Source organism: Cucurbita moschata, unplaced genomic scaffold (genome assembly GCF_002738365.1).
Source record: "Cucurbita moschata cultivar Rifu unplaced genomic scaffold, Cmos_1.0 Cmo_Scf00018, whole genome shotgun sequence".
Taxonomy (NCBI): domain Eukaryota; kingdom Viridiplantae; phylum Streptophyta; class Magnoliopsida; order Cucurbitales; family Cucurbitaceae; genus Cucurbita; species Cucurbita moschata.
The window spans coordinates 1,276,049-1,292,570 of record NW_019268534.1 but is presented as its reverse complement, the minus strand read 5'-3'; the positions used below and the strand labels follow the sequence as shown (position 1 = coordinate 1,292,570).

Here is a 16,522-nt window from a genome sequence, read left to right as displayed (position 1 = left end):
TTGAGGCAACAGGAAATCGTCATAGAAAACGCTGATTTTTGGAACCCTAGTAAGCAAGTCAAACTTTTGGAAGCACAAGGAAAGAACATTTTTGATGCCCTAACCAAAGGGTAATTTGGTAAAATCAAGTTCTTTATAATTACCATTTTTTTTTCCAAAAAAAAAAAGAAAGAAAAAGAAAGCTTTGTTTTACCGACTCTCACAATATTCTCCAACACAACAAGAAAATTAAAGGAAACAAAGAAATTTAGAATTTTGTCACATTTATTCATTAATCAAACCCTACGAAAGACAGATTATACAGGAAGAAGCCTTACATTGATCCGTTTATTTTTGCTTGGTCGGATTTTTGTTTTGCTCTGCTTTAAGCCCAGTGTTCGTCCTCCCTCTCTGGCAGCTTCTTTATTATTATTATTTTTTTTTTTGCAAAAGCTGCGATAGTACACCAATAAGGCAATAATATCAACACCGAATCAAAAAGCAGACCAGAATTTGAGAAACAGGAAGGAGGAGGAGGAGGAGGAGGAGGAGGAAGAGGGTTACAGAGATCTGTGAGTATCAACCATGGGGTGAGAACGATGCGATAGCAGCTGAAGCTGATTTTTAGTCACAGCTGCTGATTCAAGACCCATATGCCAGATTTCTGGTAAATTTTAGCTTCTGCCCTCTGTTCTTCTATGTGGGCTTCTTTTTGTTGTTCTTGAATGGATGAAACTGTAGAACCCATCTCTGTTTTTGATCGTGATGTTCTTGATCTGGGTGTTCTTGTTTGAGATTCTTCGTTTCTTCATCATCTTCAATCTTGTCACTTATCTGGGTGTTCTTTGTTGGTTTCTATCAGCTACTTTGTTCAAATTCAGCTCTCGAACTTCCATTTGCTTCCTGCTTTGTAGATTCTGGAGCTTGGTTTTGTTGATCAGGTACTTTTTTCAACCTAAAATTGGGATCTATTTTTCAGTTCACAAGAAAATTTGTATCTAATTTTGATTGTGTTGGGTTAGGAAGGTTGATTAGGTAGAAGAAGAGACCAAAGTGAAAGCCAAAGAATCTTGAGACTGGAGTTATTTTGAAAGTGTTTGTTCTGTTTGGCTGAAGTCATGACGACAACCTCGAGGACAAATTCTAGGCGCATGTATTCATGGTGGTGGGATAGTCACATTAGCCCAAAAAATTCTAAATGGCTTCAAGAAAATCTTACAGGTCTTGGTTTGTGCACTTTGAAGTTATTAATTCTGGTGAAAATGGCTGACTAACTAGGCTTGGTTATGCTGCTTGAAAACAGATATGGATACCAAAGTGAAACAGATGATCAAGCTTCTTGAAGAGGATGCCGATTCGTTTGCGAGGAGGGCTGAGATGTACTACAAGAAGCGCCCGGAACTTATGAAATTGGTTGAAGAATTCTACCGGGCGTATCGAGCATTGGCAGAAAGATATGATAATGCAACTGGGGTGCTTCGTCAGGCTCATCATACCATGGCTGAGGCATTTCCTAACCAGGTACCATTTGATGATTTGCCTGCAGGTTCAGGTAATGAGGGTGATCCACGGACGCCATCACCTATACGTGCTCTTTTTGACCCAGATGAGTTGCAAAAAGATGGCTTGGGGCTTTCACCTCAATCAGGTGGTGGCAGGAGAAATGGTGCATTTACAGAAGAATCGAACTTGGTTACGAGTCGGAGGGGTTTGAAGCATTTTAATGATATTTTTGGTTCCGGGGAAGGAAGGGCAAAGAAAGGCCTGAATTTCCACGATCTTGAGGAGAATGAGCGAAATGGGAGGAATAATCTCAAGGTTTCAGCTACTGAGGCGGAGATTGTGGCCTTAAAGGAGGCTCTGGCTAAATTAGAAGCTGAAAAGGAAGCTGATCTACTTCAATATCAACAGAGTCTTGATAAGCTTTCTAATCTCCAGATAGAAGTCTCTCGTGCACAAGAGGATTCCGAAAGACTAAATGATCGAGCCTTGAAAGCTGAAACCGAAGCCCAGAATTTGAGGGAAGCCCTCAGAAAACTAGAGACTGAACAGGAAGCTAGTCTGCTAAAGTATCAACAGTGTCTGGACAAAGTATCCCTTTTGGAGAGTGATATTTTTGACATTCAAAGAGGAGCTGAAGACCTTACTGAAAGTCTGAAGCAAGGCCTTGCTGAAGTAGGAGCTGAAAAGGAAGCTGTACTTGTTCAATATCGAGAGAGTTTAGAAATCATAGTGAAACTAGAGGAGAAGCTTCTTCATGCAGAGGAAAGTTCAAGAAGATACAATGAACTAGCTGAAAAAGCTGAAAGTGAATTGATTATCCTTAAGCAAACAATCGAAAAACTAACCGAAGAAAAGGAAACTGCAGCTGTCCAGTACCTGCAGTGCTTGGAGAAGATTTCTAATCTTGAATATCGACTTTCATGTGCTGAAGAAGAGGCGGAAAGGCTGCATCGTGAAATTGATGACGGAGTTTTAAAGTTAAGAACTGCTGAAGAGAAGTGTCTTTCATTGGAGACATCAAATCTGGCTCTGCAATCTGAGTTAGAGTCATTGGTACTGAAAATGGGGTCTCAAAATGAAGAACTCACCGATAACAAAAATGAACTGGGAAGACTTTGGAATTGCGTACAGGAGGAGCATTTGCGGTTTGTTGAGGCCGAGACTGCTTTCCAAACGTTGCAAGATTTGCATTCTCAGACGGAAGAGGAGCTTCTATCTCTTGCTGCTGAGATTCAGAATAGGACACAAGTTTTAAGGAACCTAGAAATTCAAAACCAAAGCTTGATTGCTGAAGTTCAGGAGGTGAAGAATGAAAACAGGAAGCTTGGTGAACTCAATATGTCGTCAGCTCTGTCGATAAAAGATTTGCAAGATGAGCTGTCAAGCTTGAGGGAGAAGATAAGTAAACTTGAAGCGGAGGTAGAACATCGAACGAATGAACGTAATGCCCTTCAGCAAGAAATCTACTGTCTGAAAGAAGAGATTAATGAGTTGAATAAGAAAAATGGGGCCATAATGGAGCAGGTGGAGTCTACAGGCTATAGTTTAGACAGCTTTGGAGCATCTGTTAAGGAACTGCAAGATGAGTATTCAAGGATGAGGGAAACCTGCGAGACAGAGAAAAGTGAGAAAGCTGCTCTCTTGGAGAAGTTGATTGTTCTTGAGAAACTTGTTGAGAAAAATTCCTTTTTAGAAAATTCCATTTCTGATATGAGTGTTGACTTGGAAGAGACCAAGGAGAGAGTAAAGATGTTAGAAGATTCTTGTCAATCTCTGTTGGGAGAGAAATCAGCTCTTTCTTCTGAGAAGGTTGCCTTGACTTCTCAGCTACTGATTACAACTAAGAATCTGGAGGATCTCTCAGAAAAAAATATACTTTTGGAGAACTCCCTTTCTGATGCCATTGCTGAACTCGAAGCATTACGGATGAAATCGAAGGATCTAGAAGACTCCTGCGAATTACATGTTCAACAGAAGTCTGGCCTCATTACAGAGAGAGAAAGCTTACTATGTCAGCTGGAGACCTCCCATAACTCACTGGAAGATCTGGATAAACGATTACGAGAATCGGTAGAGAAACATTCGGTGCTCGCCAACGAAAGAGAAGATGCATTTTGTGAAATAGAAAAGCTGAAGGCTTATTTGGATGCAGAAAAACAAGCTCATTCTAGTTTTACTGAAATCAGTAAGAAACAGGTAGCTCGTATGGAGTCGCAAATGCATCTATTACGAGAAGAACGCGATCACTGGAAGAAGGAATATGAGGAAGAGACAGACAAAGATATAAATTCCCAGTTTGTGATCTTCATCTTACAGAATTGCATACAAGATATGAAGAATCATAACCTCTCTTTACTTGTAGAGTCTCAAAAACTTTTAGAGGAATCCGAGAGATCAAAAGAAGCCATCTCTGAATTAGAGCTCGAAAATACTAAAAGACAGGGGCAGGTTGAATCCTTCATTGAGAAAAATAAATTCCTGAGGACGGGGCTTCGACGGGTATTGAGTATTCTTGACATCAATGCATACCGGGGATTCAATCACGAGACGGAGCAAGATCAAACACTTCTGAACCAAATTTTTGTCAAGATTCAGGAGAAAGAAAACTCTATAAATGAAATTTATGATGAATACTATCAGTTAGTGATTGAGAAATCTATTAATGAGAAGTTCCTTCTGCAGCTGAAAGATGAAGGTGCAAACATTTTGATGGAAAGGGATGCATTTGGTCAGGAGAACAGAGTCCAATCTGAAGAGATCTTGATTCTCCAGAGTAGGATTGTGGAGTTGAATGAAGAACTGAGGTTGAAAGTAATGGAGGGTAGCTATAAAGAACAAACGCTCATGACAGAAATGGAAAATGTCTGCAGGAATTTGCATAATGTGGAGGAAGCTTACCAGATTTTAAAAGTAGAGAATTCCAATGCTCTTAAACAGAGGTATCAATTAGAAGAAGAGAACAGTAATATGTTCAATGAAACAATATTTCAGAGTCAACTTTTCCTCATTTGTAAAGATATCATCTCTGAAATTCTTGAAGAACTGAGAAAGCTTACTGAGTGTAGGGATAAACTCCAGTTTACAAATAATGACCTTGAAGAGAGAGTGAAAGGTGAACAAACGATGAACTTAGAACTCACAATGCTTTTGGAGAGGTCACGTAGTGAAGCTGAAAAGTATTTGACAGAGAAGAACACGCTTGATCAGGAGCATAGGAACCAATCTGAACGATTATCGACGCTCCGGGCCGAGATGGAGAAACTTCTAGAGCTGAATGAGGAATTGAAGTTGAAAATAGTGGAGGGAATTCACAAAGAAGAAGGCCTAATGACTGAAATGAAGAATTTATGTAAGAAGCTGCAGGATTTGGAAGGGGCTTACCAGATTCTTCATGATGAGAGTTGCAAGGCAAACAAAGAGAAACAAGATTTAGAAGAAGAAAACATTAATATGTTCACTGAAAACATATTTCAAAGTGAACTCTCCTTTCTTTACAAGGATGCTATCTCAGAAAATCTTGCAGAATTGAGAAAGCTTACTGAATGCATGGACGAACTCCACTGCAGAGAAAATGACCTTGAAGAGAGAATGAAAGTAATGTTAGCAAAGTTGGGAGATGAACAAACAAAGAACTTAGAATTCAGGAATTCCTTGGAAAAGTCACAGAGTGAGGCTGAAAATTACCTGATGGAAAGGAACATGCTTGACCAGGAGCTCAGCAATCAATCTGAAATGAATTCAATACTACAGGGTAAGATGGAGAAACTTCTGGAGTTGAATGAGGATATTAGCTCAAAATTAATAGATAGCAATCACAAAGAAGAATTACTTATGACTGAAAAGGAGAATGTAAGCAAGAAGCTGCAAAATTTGGAAGGGGCTTATCAGATATTACATGCTGAGAATTTCAAGGCACTTGAGGAGGAAAAATCCTTGAGAAAAGAAATCTTAGGCTTGAGGGAAGATAAACATGAATTAGAAGACGCAAACATCGATATGTTCGGTGAAATGATATTTCAAAGCCAACTTTCCTTTGTTTACAAGGATATTGTATCTGAAAATCTAAGAGAACTGAGGAAGCTCGTTGAGTGTATGGATAATCTCCAGTCCACAAATAAAGACCTTGAAGAGAGAGTAAAGCTAATGGAAAGAAAGTTGGGAGATGAACAGACTAAGAATCTTGAACTCGTTGAGTCCTTGGAGAGGTCAAAATGTGAGATCATGGAAGTAGAAACAATGATAAGCTTGAAGGAAAATGAAAAGTTGGAGCTCCATGAAATGGTGGAGCGGCTATCGACAAAGTGTAACGAGTTGGAGGGGATAAACGACGAACAAAAGAAGCAGATGGACAAAATCTCTTCAGATAAAGATTTCCTGGCAATGGAAACTGAATTTCTTCACAAAGAGAATCAAAAAATGGATTCGAAGCTAAAGGAGATGCAAAAGGAAGCTGAAAAGAATATATTCAGAGAGAAAAGTTTAATATCTGAACTTGAGATGAAGAACAATGAAGTTCAATCATGGGAAACTCAAGCTGCCATTTTCTTTGGTGAGCTGCAGATTTCTGCTATTTATCAATCAATTTTTGAAGGCAAGAGTCATGAGCTAACAGAAGCATGCCAGAACCTTCAAGACAGAAATACCTCTAAAGATGTGGAGATCGAATTGCTGAAGGACAAAATTAGTAGTTCAGAAGAAGAAAATGGAAGAATGAAAACACAGTTGGCCGCATATGTTCTAGCTATTCAATCCTTGAAGGATTCTATAAATTCTCTTGAAAGGCATGCTATTTCTTCGACAAAAACGCAAAAAGTTGACGAACAAGAACTGAAGGTAATAACAATACCGCTTTTTCTGTATATCAATTTTTATTTTCGCTTATAGTCTTTGTCGTGTTCATATCCATATAGTTCAGAACTCGTTTACTGTTTAAAGCATCTTATTGCAAGTAGAGGAAACTTATAAATCCAAGTTTATTTAGCTTTCCAACAGGCTCAATCAATAAAGGGGTGTTTGAGTTTTGGTTGCATAATCTGAGGGCCTTTTAACTTTCCTTTCTGCAGGAATCTGGTTCTGCAAATTCCCAGCATGATGAAAGCATCCAGCAGCCACATGGTGATCAAGTTCACCATGATGGTTCAGTTGAGCTGCAAGATTTGAATAGGAGGATTCAAGCAATTGAATTAGCATTTCAAGAATTTGCACTAGAAAAGTGTAACGCCAATGCCAAGCTAGAGAAAGTAATGAAGGAGATGGAACAGCTAAAAACTGGCCGAGACCATAGCCGTGTGACCAAGGACAAATCAATACTCCATGGACAAGAGCGTTATAATCGATCACATTCAAAGTCTGAAATTTATGAAGCAGGAAATGAAGTTCTGACAAAAGACATCCTACTTGATCGGATTGCTGACCATTCATCATATGGAACCAGTCAAAGAGAAACTGCAGCAGCTGGTGATCGGATGCTTCAGCTGTGGGAATCAACTGATCAAGATGGCAGCTACAACCGGGCCATTGGCAAGGCTCCTATGCTAGCAAGCTCATCTACCGAATATCACCGGGTTGGATCGACCAGGAGACGAAGTAGCAAGCACCTTTCAAATGAATCATTGATCGAGAAGGAACTGGGTGTGGATAAACTAGAGACCTCCAAGAGACTTTCTGAACTCCCACAAGCAGGAAACAAGAGAAGGATTCTAGAAAGACTAGACTCTGATGCTCAGAAATTGGCAAATCTTCAGATAACTGTACAAGATTTGAAGAAGAAGATGGAGATTACAGAGAAGAGCAAGATAGAAAAAGGTACTGAATATGATACAGTGAAGGGGCAAGTAGTAGAAGCTGAAGAAGCCATCACCAAGTTGTATGAGATGAACCTTAAACTCACAAAGAATGTTCAAGATAGTTTTCAGGCTGCTGATGGAGGAGGCTCATCCACAATGGGGCCAGAGGAAAATGAGAATGTCCAAAGTAGGCGAATTTCAGAACAAGCACGGAGGGGATCAGAGAAGATCGGGCGGTTGCAGTTAGAGTTAAAGAGGCTACAGTTTCTAATAATGAAACTCGATGGTCAAAAGGAGGCCAAGGGAAGAACTAAAGTATCCGAGCGGAGTCCGAGAGTTCTTCTACGAGACTATCTTTACGGCGGGACGAGAACCAAGCAGAAGCAAAAGAAGAAGGCTCCTTTTTGTGCTTGTATGAGACCTCCAACAAGGGGTGATTGAGGCATTGATTTTTATCTGTGAAATAATCAATTCTAGTTTAGTGAAAAGGAAATATCACTTGGCTCATCATCTATCAATCTATCTTTGTTTGTATAGAGCGGTTTTTATGTTACCTTAGCTTTGAGATTATGCTGTACATGAAAGGCTGCATCTAATCAGAGAAAGCTGCTCTTTTTAGAGGCTCTTCATTATCTATAGAATTTTGCAGAACATTTTTAATAATTTTGATTTTTTATTATGCCAAAATTTAATCTTCAAATCTCATATAAAAAAAATGTCTCGACCGTTGAATTATGTTTGTTTTGATTTAGGCTCAAGTTTGACGAATTGTTCGCAACTTAACGCTAGTTTCTTGTAGTTTTGTTATTCAAATGCATTTCTAACAGACTTACCCAATAGAGAAAAAGATGAAAAGATTCCAGAGGAAAATAGGCTTGGCATTATTTTCAGATACTTTACAATTATTAATTCGATCTAGAAGAAAGGGGATAACATTACAGGCATTTCCTTGCTCATTTCTCTCTCTCTTTTCAGTATAAATTCCGTATATTTGATATATATATATATATATATACACTATTTTGGCCTACAAGTGATACTATCGAGAGGGGGAGGAAAAATTACCCCGGAGGTTTAACTTCAGCTTTGAGACATTGTTCCATGGCTCTACTTGCTTTCCTTGATTCAATGTTTTAGACATTGTTCCATGGCTCTGCTTTCTCATCAGTTACAAGGTTTGGTTTGCAAGAGTGAAGCCTATAGTTGCAGGCTGCTACAGCTTCAGCAACAGTAAGATAGATCCATTCGTGTCCGAGGCTTTCAATGAACTTGCCCTTGTCCAGCTTCTTCATCACCTCAGCTCCAGGGTTGGCCAAAACCATCTGCACACATGGGAAAAGAAATGGAACTTTGAGTGGATAGCAAATTCAAGGGTAAAAAGATTTGGACTGGAAATGTTTTCTAAACTTCATCATAACTTCAGCAGCTTTAAGAGTATGCAGCTGAAAATGGAAGTTTTGAAAGTGGCATACTGTACCTTCAATCCCCTTCTAGTTAAAATGTTCTTGATCTCTTCAAACATGCTTATTCCACTCGTATCAATGTTGCCAACAGCTGAAAAACAGATTAATTCTCAGACTACTGTCTCAAAAACCAAACATGTTTGCCCATTTTTCAGCAGTTGAAGATCCAACACTTACCACTCATGTCCAGAACTACATATTGTAAGGTACTTTCGCCGGATGCTTTTATCCTGTCTTCCTCTTCATCAACCCACCTTATAATCCTAAAGCATAACAGTTTCAACTTTCAGAGAGAACTTAAGAAAAAATCCATCCAAATAATGAATCACTCAGTATTCACATGAACTTGAAAGAAGTCAACATTGCAATGTTTGTCAATGACGTGCCAATGTGATAGATGGAATACCTTTCTCTCAAGTAGCTGGAATTAGCAAAGTAAATGGGAGCGTCGATCTCAAGTATGAGAATGCCGGGAACATTATCGGCATTCGGGTATTGCTCGACGTTCCTGTAAACCGTGGAATTGGGAAGGTTTCCAAGCACGAGTGTCCTCGGCCTCGCAACGAACAAAAGTAGTCTTAGCAGAGATATCACCACCTGCAATGGGTTGGCCACAATGTTGTGAATAATATCTACAAAAGTTTCAATATACCGATCCAACCCGCTTTACAAATGTGGCTAAGAATCAGTGATAATAGGTTCTAGGACCCTAAAAATGGCGTAACACAGAAAGAAACTCAGCTAGACATTTTGACAAACACCTTACGGGCACATCAAAAGCCACAAAAGAAGAAGTCAGAGCATACCGCAATGACCAAGCCAATTTCAACACTAGCAAAGACAACACCAGCATAAGCGGCAATGCAGACAAGGAAATCGAACTTATCGACCTTCCACAAGTGAATAGCGGCGTCGTAATCGATGAGGCCAAGCATGGCGGAAATGATGATAGAAGAAAGCACAACAATAGGAGTGTAGTAGAACAGAGGAGTCAAGAACAGCAGCGTCAGCATCACTGCAATCGCCATTACCACGTTCGATACCGCCGTTTTGCATCCTGCATTGTAGTTCACTGCCGATCGCGAAAACGGGCCTGCAAGTGTGGCGATTTCGATGTCAAAATGAACTGATTTTCCTCAGAAATGGAAGATAAATTGATTGTGAACGGAGGAATATTTCTCGAACCTGTGGTGAGATAGCAGGAGAAGCAAGAGCCGACCATGTTCATGGTGCCAATAGCCACCATTTCCTTGTTGCCATCGATGTTGTAATGCTTGAACATCGCAAAGCTTCTTCCTGCTGCTATTCCTTCCTGCACATTCATCAATTCTTCATCCCAAAATTTCTTCGATTTAATCCACTTTCAAAATCATAGTCTTCTAATTTTTTATTTAGTAAACGTCTCACAAATTATTATTTTATTTTTTTTATAAACAATCAATTTAAAATTAAATAATTACTAAACCAAAAAATTTTTTCTTGAGATTAACTAAAAACGTTGATATTAGTTGTGTAAATATTTTTATAATTATTTAATAAATCTCTAACCTGGAATAAACAAGTTTTTATATTTATCGTGTAATTAAAACATAAATTAGTTAGTTAAGACATATATTGGTGCTTGATAAAAATTAAAAAAAATAAATAAAATCAAATTTTGTACGACAAATAAAGAATGAAATGAATACCGCAAGAGCTATGACGCCAGTGATGATGCCAGTTTTGATCGCTGTGGAAAGATAAGGTGACACCAACACCAAATCTGTAATAGACACTGGATTTAGCCCTTTCTTCAATTCTCCAATCTGCTCTCGAAAAATATTGAGTAAAAAATTTAAATAAAAAAATCAGAAAGAATTAAATTACTATTTTAACTCTAAACTAATTTGATGGTTTATATATATATATATTATTTTTTTAATATATTAAAAAAAATTAAAACTAATTATTTGGTTAACTATAAAATTTTAACAATTTTTATTTTATGTCAAATAATTCATAAATAAATAAATAAATAAACTACTATTTGAGTTTCTATTATTGGTGGGGCCCATTCACTTTGTACTTAAAATGGACAAAACAGGTTTTTTTTTTGTTTTTTTTTTTTAATGATTATCTTTATATTATATATATTTTTTTTTGTGACAATAAGCAAATTGTATGTAAAATGAAGGACAAAAACAGAATTTATGTAAAAAAGAAGGGCCAAAATAAAAGAAAAATACTAATTGAAGGACTAGAATTTTAACCAAAATTATTTTCAAGAAAATATGTGGTGTAATTTAAATATTCCAAAATTGGTAGTCGGCCAAGCCTGATTTTTCTTTTAAAGCTCTATCCTGTCTATGTATGGCGGTTTAAAGAAAGCCAATTATTTCCACCAAAAAAAAAAAATTATTATAAAAAAAATAATAATAATTTAAATTAATGTATTTAAATTTACCACTTCAACGCCGTGCTTTTCCGCATGAGCGAGAAACACTAGAAGGCTTCCCAAAATCACCGACGTTAAAGGCGCCATTGCTGATATCCAAAAGAATTTCGGTTTTTTCTTACTCTGAAATAATAATTTAACATAAATCAAATTAATTAATTAATTAATTTTTTTTTTATAAATTATTAAAAAGCTATAATTTATTTATACTCACAAAGTATTTGGTGATCAGGAGGAAGAGCAGAAAACCGCATCCCAATACTCCACTTTGCCATCTCCACTGTAATATTTTAAAAAAATTAAATTATAGAGACGAAATTGAAACTTTTAAATATAAAAAATAAATATTTAACCTCGTGAATTTGAGAAAAAACGGAGCGAAGAACAGAAACAAGATCGGTGGCGTGGGTGAAATGGGTGAGACCAAGGATGCCTTTGAGCTGTTGCAGGCACACCACGGTGGCAGCGCCGCCCATGAACCCGACAATGGTGGCGTGTGACAAAAAATCCACGATGAACCCTAATCTGTATTAATTCATATTCATGCAGATACTTTTTATTAAATTGAGAATTAAAATATAAATGTTGAATTTTCAAAAAAGGTGAAGGGAATTGCCTTAAGAGGCCTAAGGAGGCCTGGAATACTCCGGCGAAGAAAGTGGCGGTGAAAGCAAGGTGGAGATAAAGAGTGGGATTTTGGGCGGCGTTAACGTCCGCCCCTAACATTGCGCCCATTAGAAGCGACGCCACCGCCACCGTTCCGACAGCCAAATCCTTCGAGCTTCCCATCATTGCATATATCAGCGGCGGAATAAAACTCGAATCTACATTACATTAACACGTGCTTGTATAAGTCAAAACAAAATCACGAGAGCTTATGTTCAAAGTAGATAACATGTTAAAAATGAAAAATAGAGATAGAATTGAAATTAAATGTATTTTTTCATAAGCTCACTAATACCTATAAATAAATAAAAATATAGACTAATTAAATATTGAAAATAAAATAAAATATACTCTAAATCAATAAAGAAAATAATATTAAGATATAATATTTAATATATATTTCATAAATGTCGATGTGAGAAAGGTCGTGTAGTCAAGTGACTGAAATGTCGAACAAATGGTGGTTCAAGGGCTCTAAGAGGAGAGGTTGAGCCTCGTTTAAGGAAAGGCTATTCGAGGACTACTCAGAGAATACTCTATTATGTAGTTTGTCAGAAGGATGGCTGAGAAGGAGAAGCTAATTTAAAAAATGATTATAATAAAAAAAACATATTTACTCATAAACCAATTCCAAGTAGATATATCATAACATTCTGTAGAGTCGTGATTGTTTATAATTTACTTACAGAGGCCGAGGATAGGGGGCAAGTTAGCGAGCTTGGCGTAGCTAATGCCCTGAGGAATGGCGAGGCTAGCAATGGTGATACCGGAGATGAGATCCGATTTCAGGAGCCCAGGATTATAACGAGGCCCCCATTCCACTACAGGGAAGAAGTACTGCAAACCCAGAACAATCTTCCTCCTCGCCGGCTGGTTCTTGAACTGCCGGAGCGGGTCGTCTGGGAAGAACGTCTCCTTAAGAGAATTCTTCAGCGACTTCACGAACGGCTGCGGCGGCGGAATCGCCGCCTTGTGCAAGCTCTCGCCGCCTTCCGCCGCCGATGGGTACACATAGTCGGCGTTTCCCATTGGAAATCAAATCTTTTTGGTCTGGGATTTTGGGAGTGTGTTCGAGCGAGGAATGGAGGGAAGTGGTCACGCAGAGAGGGCTTTATATATACGTATACATATACATATACATAACTAAAAACAAAGGAGATTTTATTTTTATTTTTATTTAATTTTATTTCGAGTGGTATGTGGGCCCCACCGGCGACACGTGCCCTTTGCTCTTTCACTGTCTCTTTCCTCTTTATTTTTTCGTGCGTATCCTATTTTGATTTTGTAAGTTTACCCATATGTTTATAATTATTAAAAATCAATTTATTTTTAAGTTAGATTAAAATAATAATACAAATAAAAAATAACTATAGATATATGAACAAACTGAGACCACATCCAATGAAAGTGATTATAATAATAAAATAGTTGATAATAACTTAAAAATAATTGAAAGTCGCCGATTAAACGTGTTTTGCTTTAAACAATTCTATATTGAATGACCTCTTGAAAACAAGGCTCGTGTTAATTTGTGGAGATAGTCTTTTGTGTTATATCTTCCTATTACGAAGTTAGTTAAGAAAAGAGAATAGTTTGGACCATACTACATCGAAATTTTTGACTTATAATTGGTATTATTTAATATTGATAATCAAAGTTATTAAATTTTAATAAATTCATTTTCTAGGTACTTTTAATTTAACAGAAAATTCAAGTGACATATCAGTCTAAATATCTAGATAGGGTTGATAAGTTTTCTAATCTCGATTAATAATTATTTAATTTAACAAATTAATTATTTAATTTTTAGGCTAAAAATAAAAGGAATAGATTTATAATTATTGGATGTAGTAATGTTGCCGTCAATTAAATAGTTAATATTTAAAAGCTGTCGAAGAAATTAATGTCTTGGAATGAATTTGGTTGGTGGATCTCTGAGGCCACGCTGACCACAAACGAAAGGGTGATGTGTTCATTAATAAATGAATCAGCAAGTCTAGTTGCCACGTGTATTGGAACCAACTGGACACGTCGGTTTTCCTTCGCAATTGGGTTACAGACAGAGAGGATAGGTTTGAGTAATTAATTATTACCCAAATCACTTTTTTGAAGCCTTAAGAATTCCGAAGCCTAACGGGACCGTATTTTAAATTAAAAAATATATATATGACATGTATTTATCCACGTGATGATTAATTTGAGTGAATGGGGTTTGAAAATATGAATTTTGCCACGTGGATTTTCACGATTTTATTTCTTTTATGTTATTTGCATTCTAAATAACAAGTGGCGCAATACGTAATGAGCCAAAACGAACAATATCTATTAACAATTGGCTTAGACGGATACAAATAGTATCAAAGTCAGACACTAGGCATTGTACGGACACTGACCCTTAAGGAAGTGGATTGTAAGATAAATATGTGAAAACTTCTCCCTCTGAGATCCCACGTTAGTACGAGAGGCAAACAAAACATTTCTTATAAGAGCGTAGAAATCTCTCCCTAATATCCACGTTTTAAAACTGCGAGGTCAACGAGCCAAAGTGGACAATATCTACTAATAGTGAGCTTAGATTGTTACAGTCTTGCACAATAGGTAATGAGATTGTTCGAGAGACATGGTCTAAGTCGAGTCTGAGTCTTTGTTTTTCCGGTTGGATTGCTAGATACAGGATCTCCTCATAGTCTTGTTTATTTTTTTCGTTGAAGATCGACACACTTTTCTTTCTTCCACCATAGTGTAAATATATATATATATATATTTTTTTTTATTATTTGTTCTTCCATTTTAATTTAAAAAAAAAAAAAAAAATCTATATGGTTGAAGGGACAACTTGCACGCTTTGGTATATATTTAAAATTATGTATTGATTACCTAACCTAATAAATTAATTTATTAATTAATAAAGATTGGAGGAAAGAAGAAAAAATAATATTTTAAATTTTGTATTATTTGATAAACTTTTAAAATTCTCTATTTTAAATTATTTTTTAATGTTTAGATGCTAAATTAAAAGTTTAAGATTTCATTAAACACGAAATTCTATATAATAAGCAATAAATTATTTTTTAAAAATTAAATTGGTCAAAATTTTATAGACATATTGAGAATGAAAATAGACATAAATAAAATAATTTTTATTTTATATTCAAATTATTGTATTAAAAAATTAAGAATGTATTCTTCTTTTATTTCCAAAATTGATTAAAAAAAAGTTACAACCACAAATTTTTATATTGCTTTTTATAATATTAATATTTTAATGATAGCAATTTTTCTTTTTAAAAAAAAAAGACAAATAATACCAATTGGAATTATGCTTCCCTCTACAAGTTTTTCATTATTATAAAAGTTATATAAAACATTTTAATTTTATCTTATAATATTTTATCGAAGCATTAACACGCCCTTAATAAAGTTACTATTGAAGGAAACGTCATGTGGAGGTTTAATTATGTTGAATATTTAAAACTCCGTGCTTTTTATCGAGAATTTTTTAGGAGCTTTAGCTCGAATATCAATATCAGCTCTCTTGCATTACAAAAAGAAAAAGCTTTTTATTTGAAGTGACCGAAAAAGGGAGAAACCACACCACATCACTCCACCACTCTTTACACCCTTAGCCATCTTCACACTGTTCATTCACACGTTCTTGTTATCTAAATCTTTGCCTTTTCCCTATAATGGATGGAGCTATCAACCCCATGCCCATGGTGTGGATGATTTGATCGCATCTTGCAACAAAACATACATCTCCATAGGCATAATCAAGTTTCGTTCTCGAATTCAACCACATACTCATACTTGTAAGAGTGCTCCTGTATGTATTTTAGTCAACAACCAACGACCTATTTGGAACGACTTTTTCAAGTGTTTACAAAAATTATTCCAAATAGACTCATAAAAACAACGATGAAATAGTTGAAAGCCTGATTAATTGACGCATCGAAGAGAGATGTTTAATTGTTTGAGTGGTCCTCAAAGCTGAAGCTAGTAGTGACAAATCCTTATGGTGGTGGCGGGCAAGTGTCGTATTCATCTGTTCAGGCTGTCCTCATGCAATGCCTTATGGCAGTCTCTCATTGCGTTGCTCAATGGTAGTCTCATTCATACCTTATGAAAAACGATGTTAAAATTCTATATATAATATTACGACTTTATTTTTTGTTTCCCATGAAAAATTCAAAATTTATAAATACATATAATTAATAAATTTTTTGAGCTAGTAAAAAAAAAAAAAAAAAAATTGTTTCATTCAGGATCCGTCTCCTTGGAGCCCAAATTAAAATAAGGGTTCTCCTAGTCCAGCCACTCTCTTCTTCGGCCCACGGCCCAATAATAATTTCACGTTTTTTTTTCTTTTCTTTTGTAAATTTTTAATATACAAAATTAATAATGTGTAAAATACTTTCACTTATAAATATTATTGTTTTTCTCTTTGTTTTCCTTTTTATATAATAATATATTAAAACCGAGAGATTTATTAAAATTTGTGTAACGTTCACGAGGCATCCATAATGTTATACAAGAGTTTTAACTCGTCGTCTTAATATTTAGTTTAAGTATTTGAACGATGCTCGTGAACATTCGAAGAACAGCGAATCGAGAAGGAGATACTCTTGTAACTAAATAGTATAACTCGTGTTTCTTTATATGATAAATCTATATGACAACGAGCGATTCTTCTC

General features: G+C 36.2%; 2 protein-coding genes across 5 annotated transcripts; one reads left to right on the top strand and one right to left on the bottom strand.

The window, feature by feature from the left end:
• Positions 1–213: 213 nt before the first annotated feature.
• Positions 214–7,931, top strand: LOC111456505 (protein NETWORKED 1D-like). 3 transcript variants are annotated; one of them, XM_023098394.1, is made up of 6 exons: positions 214–646; positions 842–861; positions 896–920; positions 1,002–1,200; positions 1,283–6,315; positions 6,546–7,931. In XM_023098394.1, the coding sequence occupies exons 4-6, from the start codon at positions 1,098–1,100 to the stop codon at positions 7,707–7,709; spliced, it is 6,300 nt and encodes a 2,099-aa protein (XP_022954162.1). In that variant the 5' UTR covers positions 214–646; positions 842–861; positions 896–920; positions 1,002–1,097; the 3' UTR covers positions 7,710–7,931. The 3 variants fall into 3 exon arrangements, with proteins under 3 accessions (XP_022954162.1, XP_022954160.1, XP_022954161.1); XM_023098392.1 differs by having other exon boundaries at positions 842–920; positions 1,006–1,200; XM_023098393.1 differs by having other exon boundaries at positions 842–920.
• A 194-nt stretch (positions 7,932–8,125) lies between these two features.
• Positions 8,126–12,898, bottom strand: LOC111455889 (sulfate transporter 3.1-like). Of its 2 annotated transcripts, XM_023097532.1 has the most exons (12): positions 12,518–12,898; positions 11,782–11,989; positions 11,519–11,690; positions 11,380–11,445; positions 11,175–11,288; positions 10,420–10,536; positions 9,917–10,043; positions 9,538–9,824; positions 9,138–9,328; positions 8,909–8,994; positions 8,746–8,822; positions 8,126–8,590 (listed from the first exon to the last, which is right to left on the bottom strand). In XM_023097532.1, the coding sequence occupies exons 1-12, from the start codon at positions 12,858–12,860 to the stop codon at positions 8,402–8,404; spliced, it is 1,977 nt and encodes a 658-aa protein (XP_022953300.1). In that variant the 5' UTR covers positions 12,861–12,898; the 3' UTR covers positions 8,126–8,401. The 2 variants fall into 2 exon arrangements, with proteins under 2 accessions (XP_022953300.1, XP_022953301.1); XM_023097533.1 differs by lacking the exon at positions 10,420–10,536.
• Positions 12,899–16,522: the final 3,624 nt, after the last annotated feature.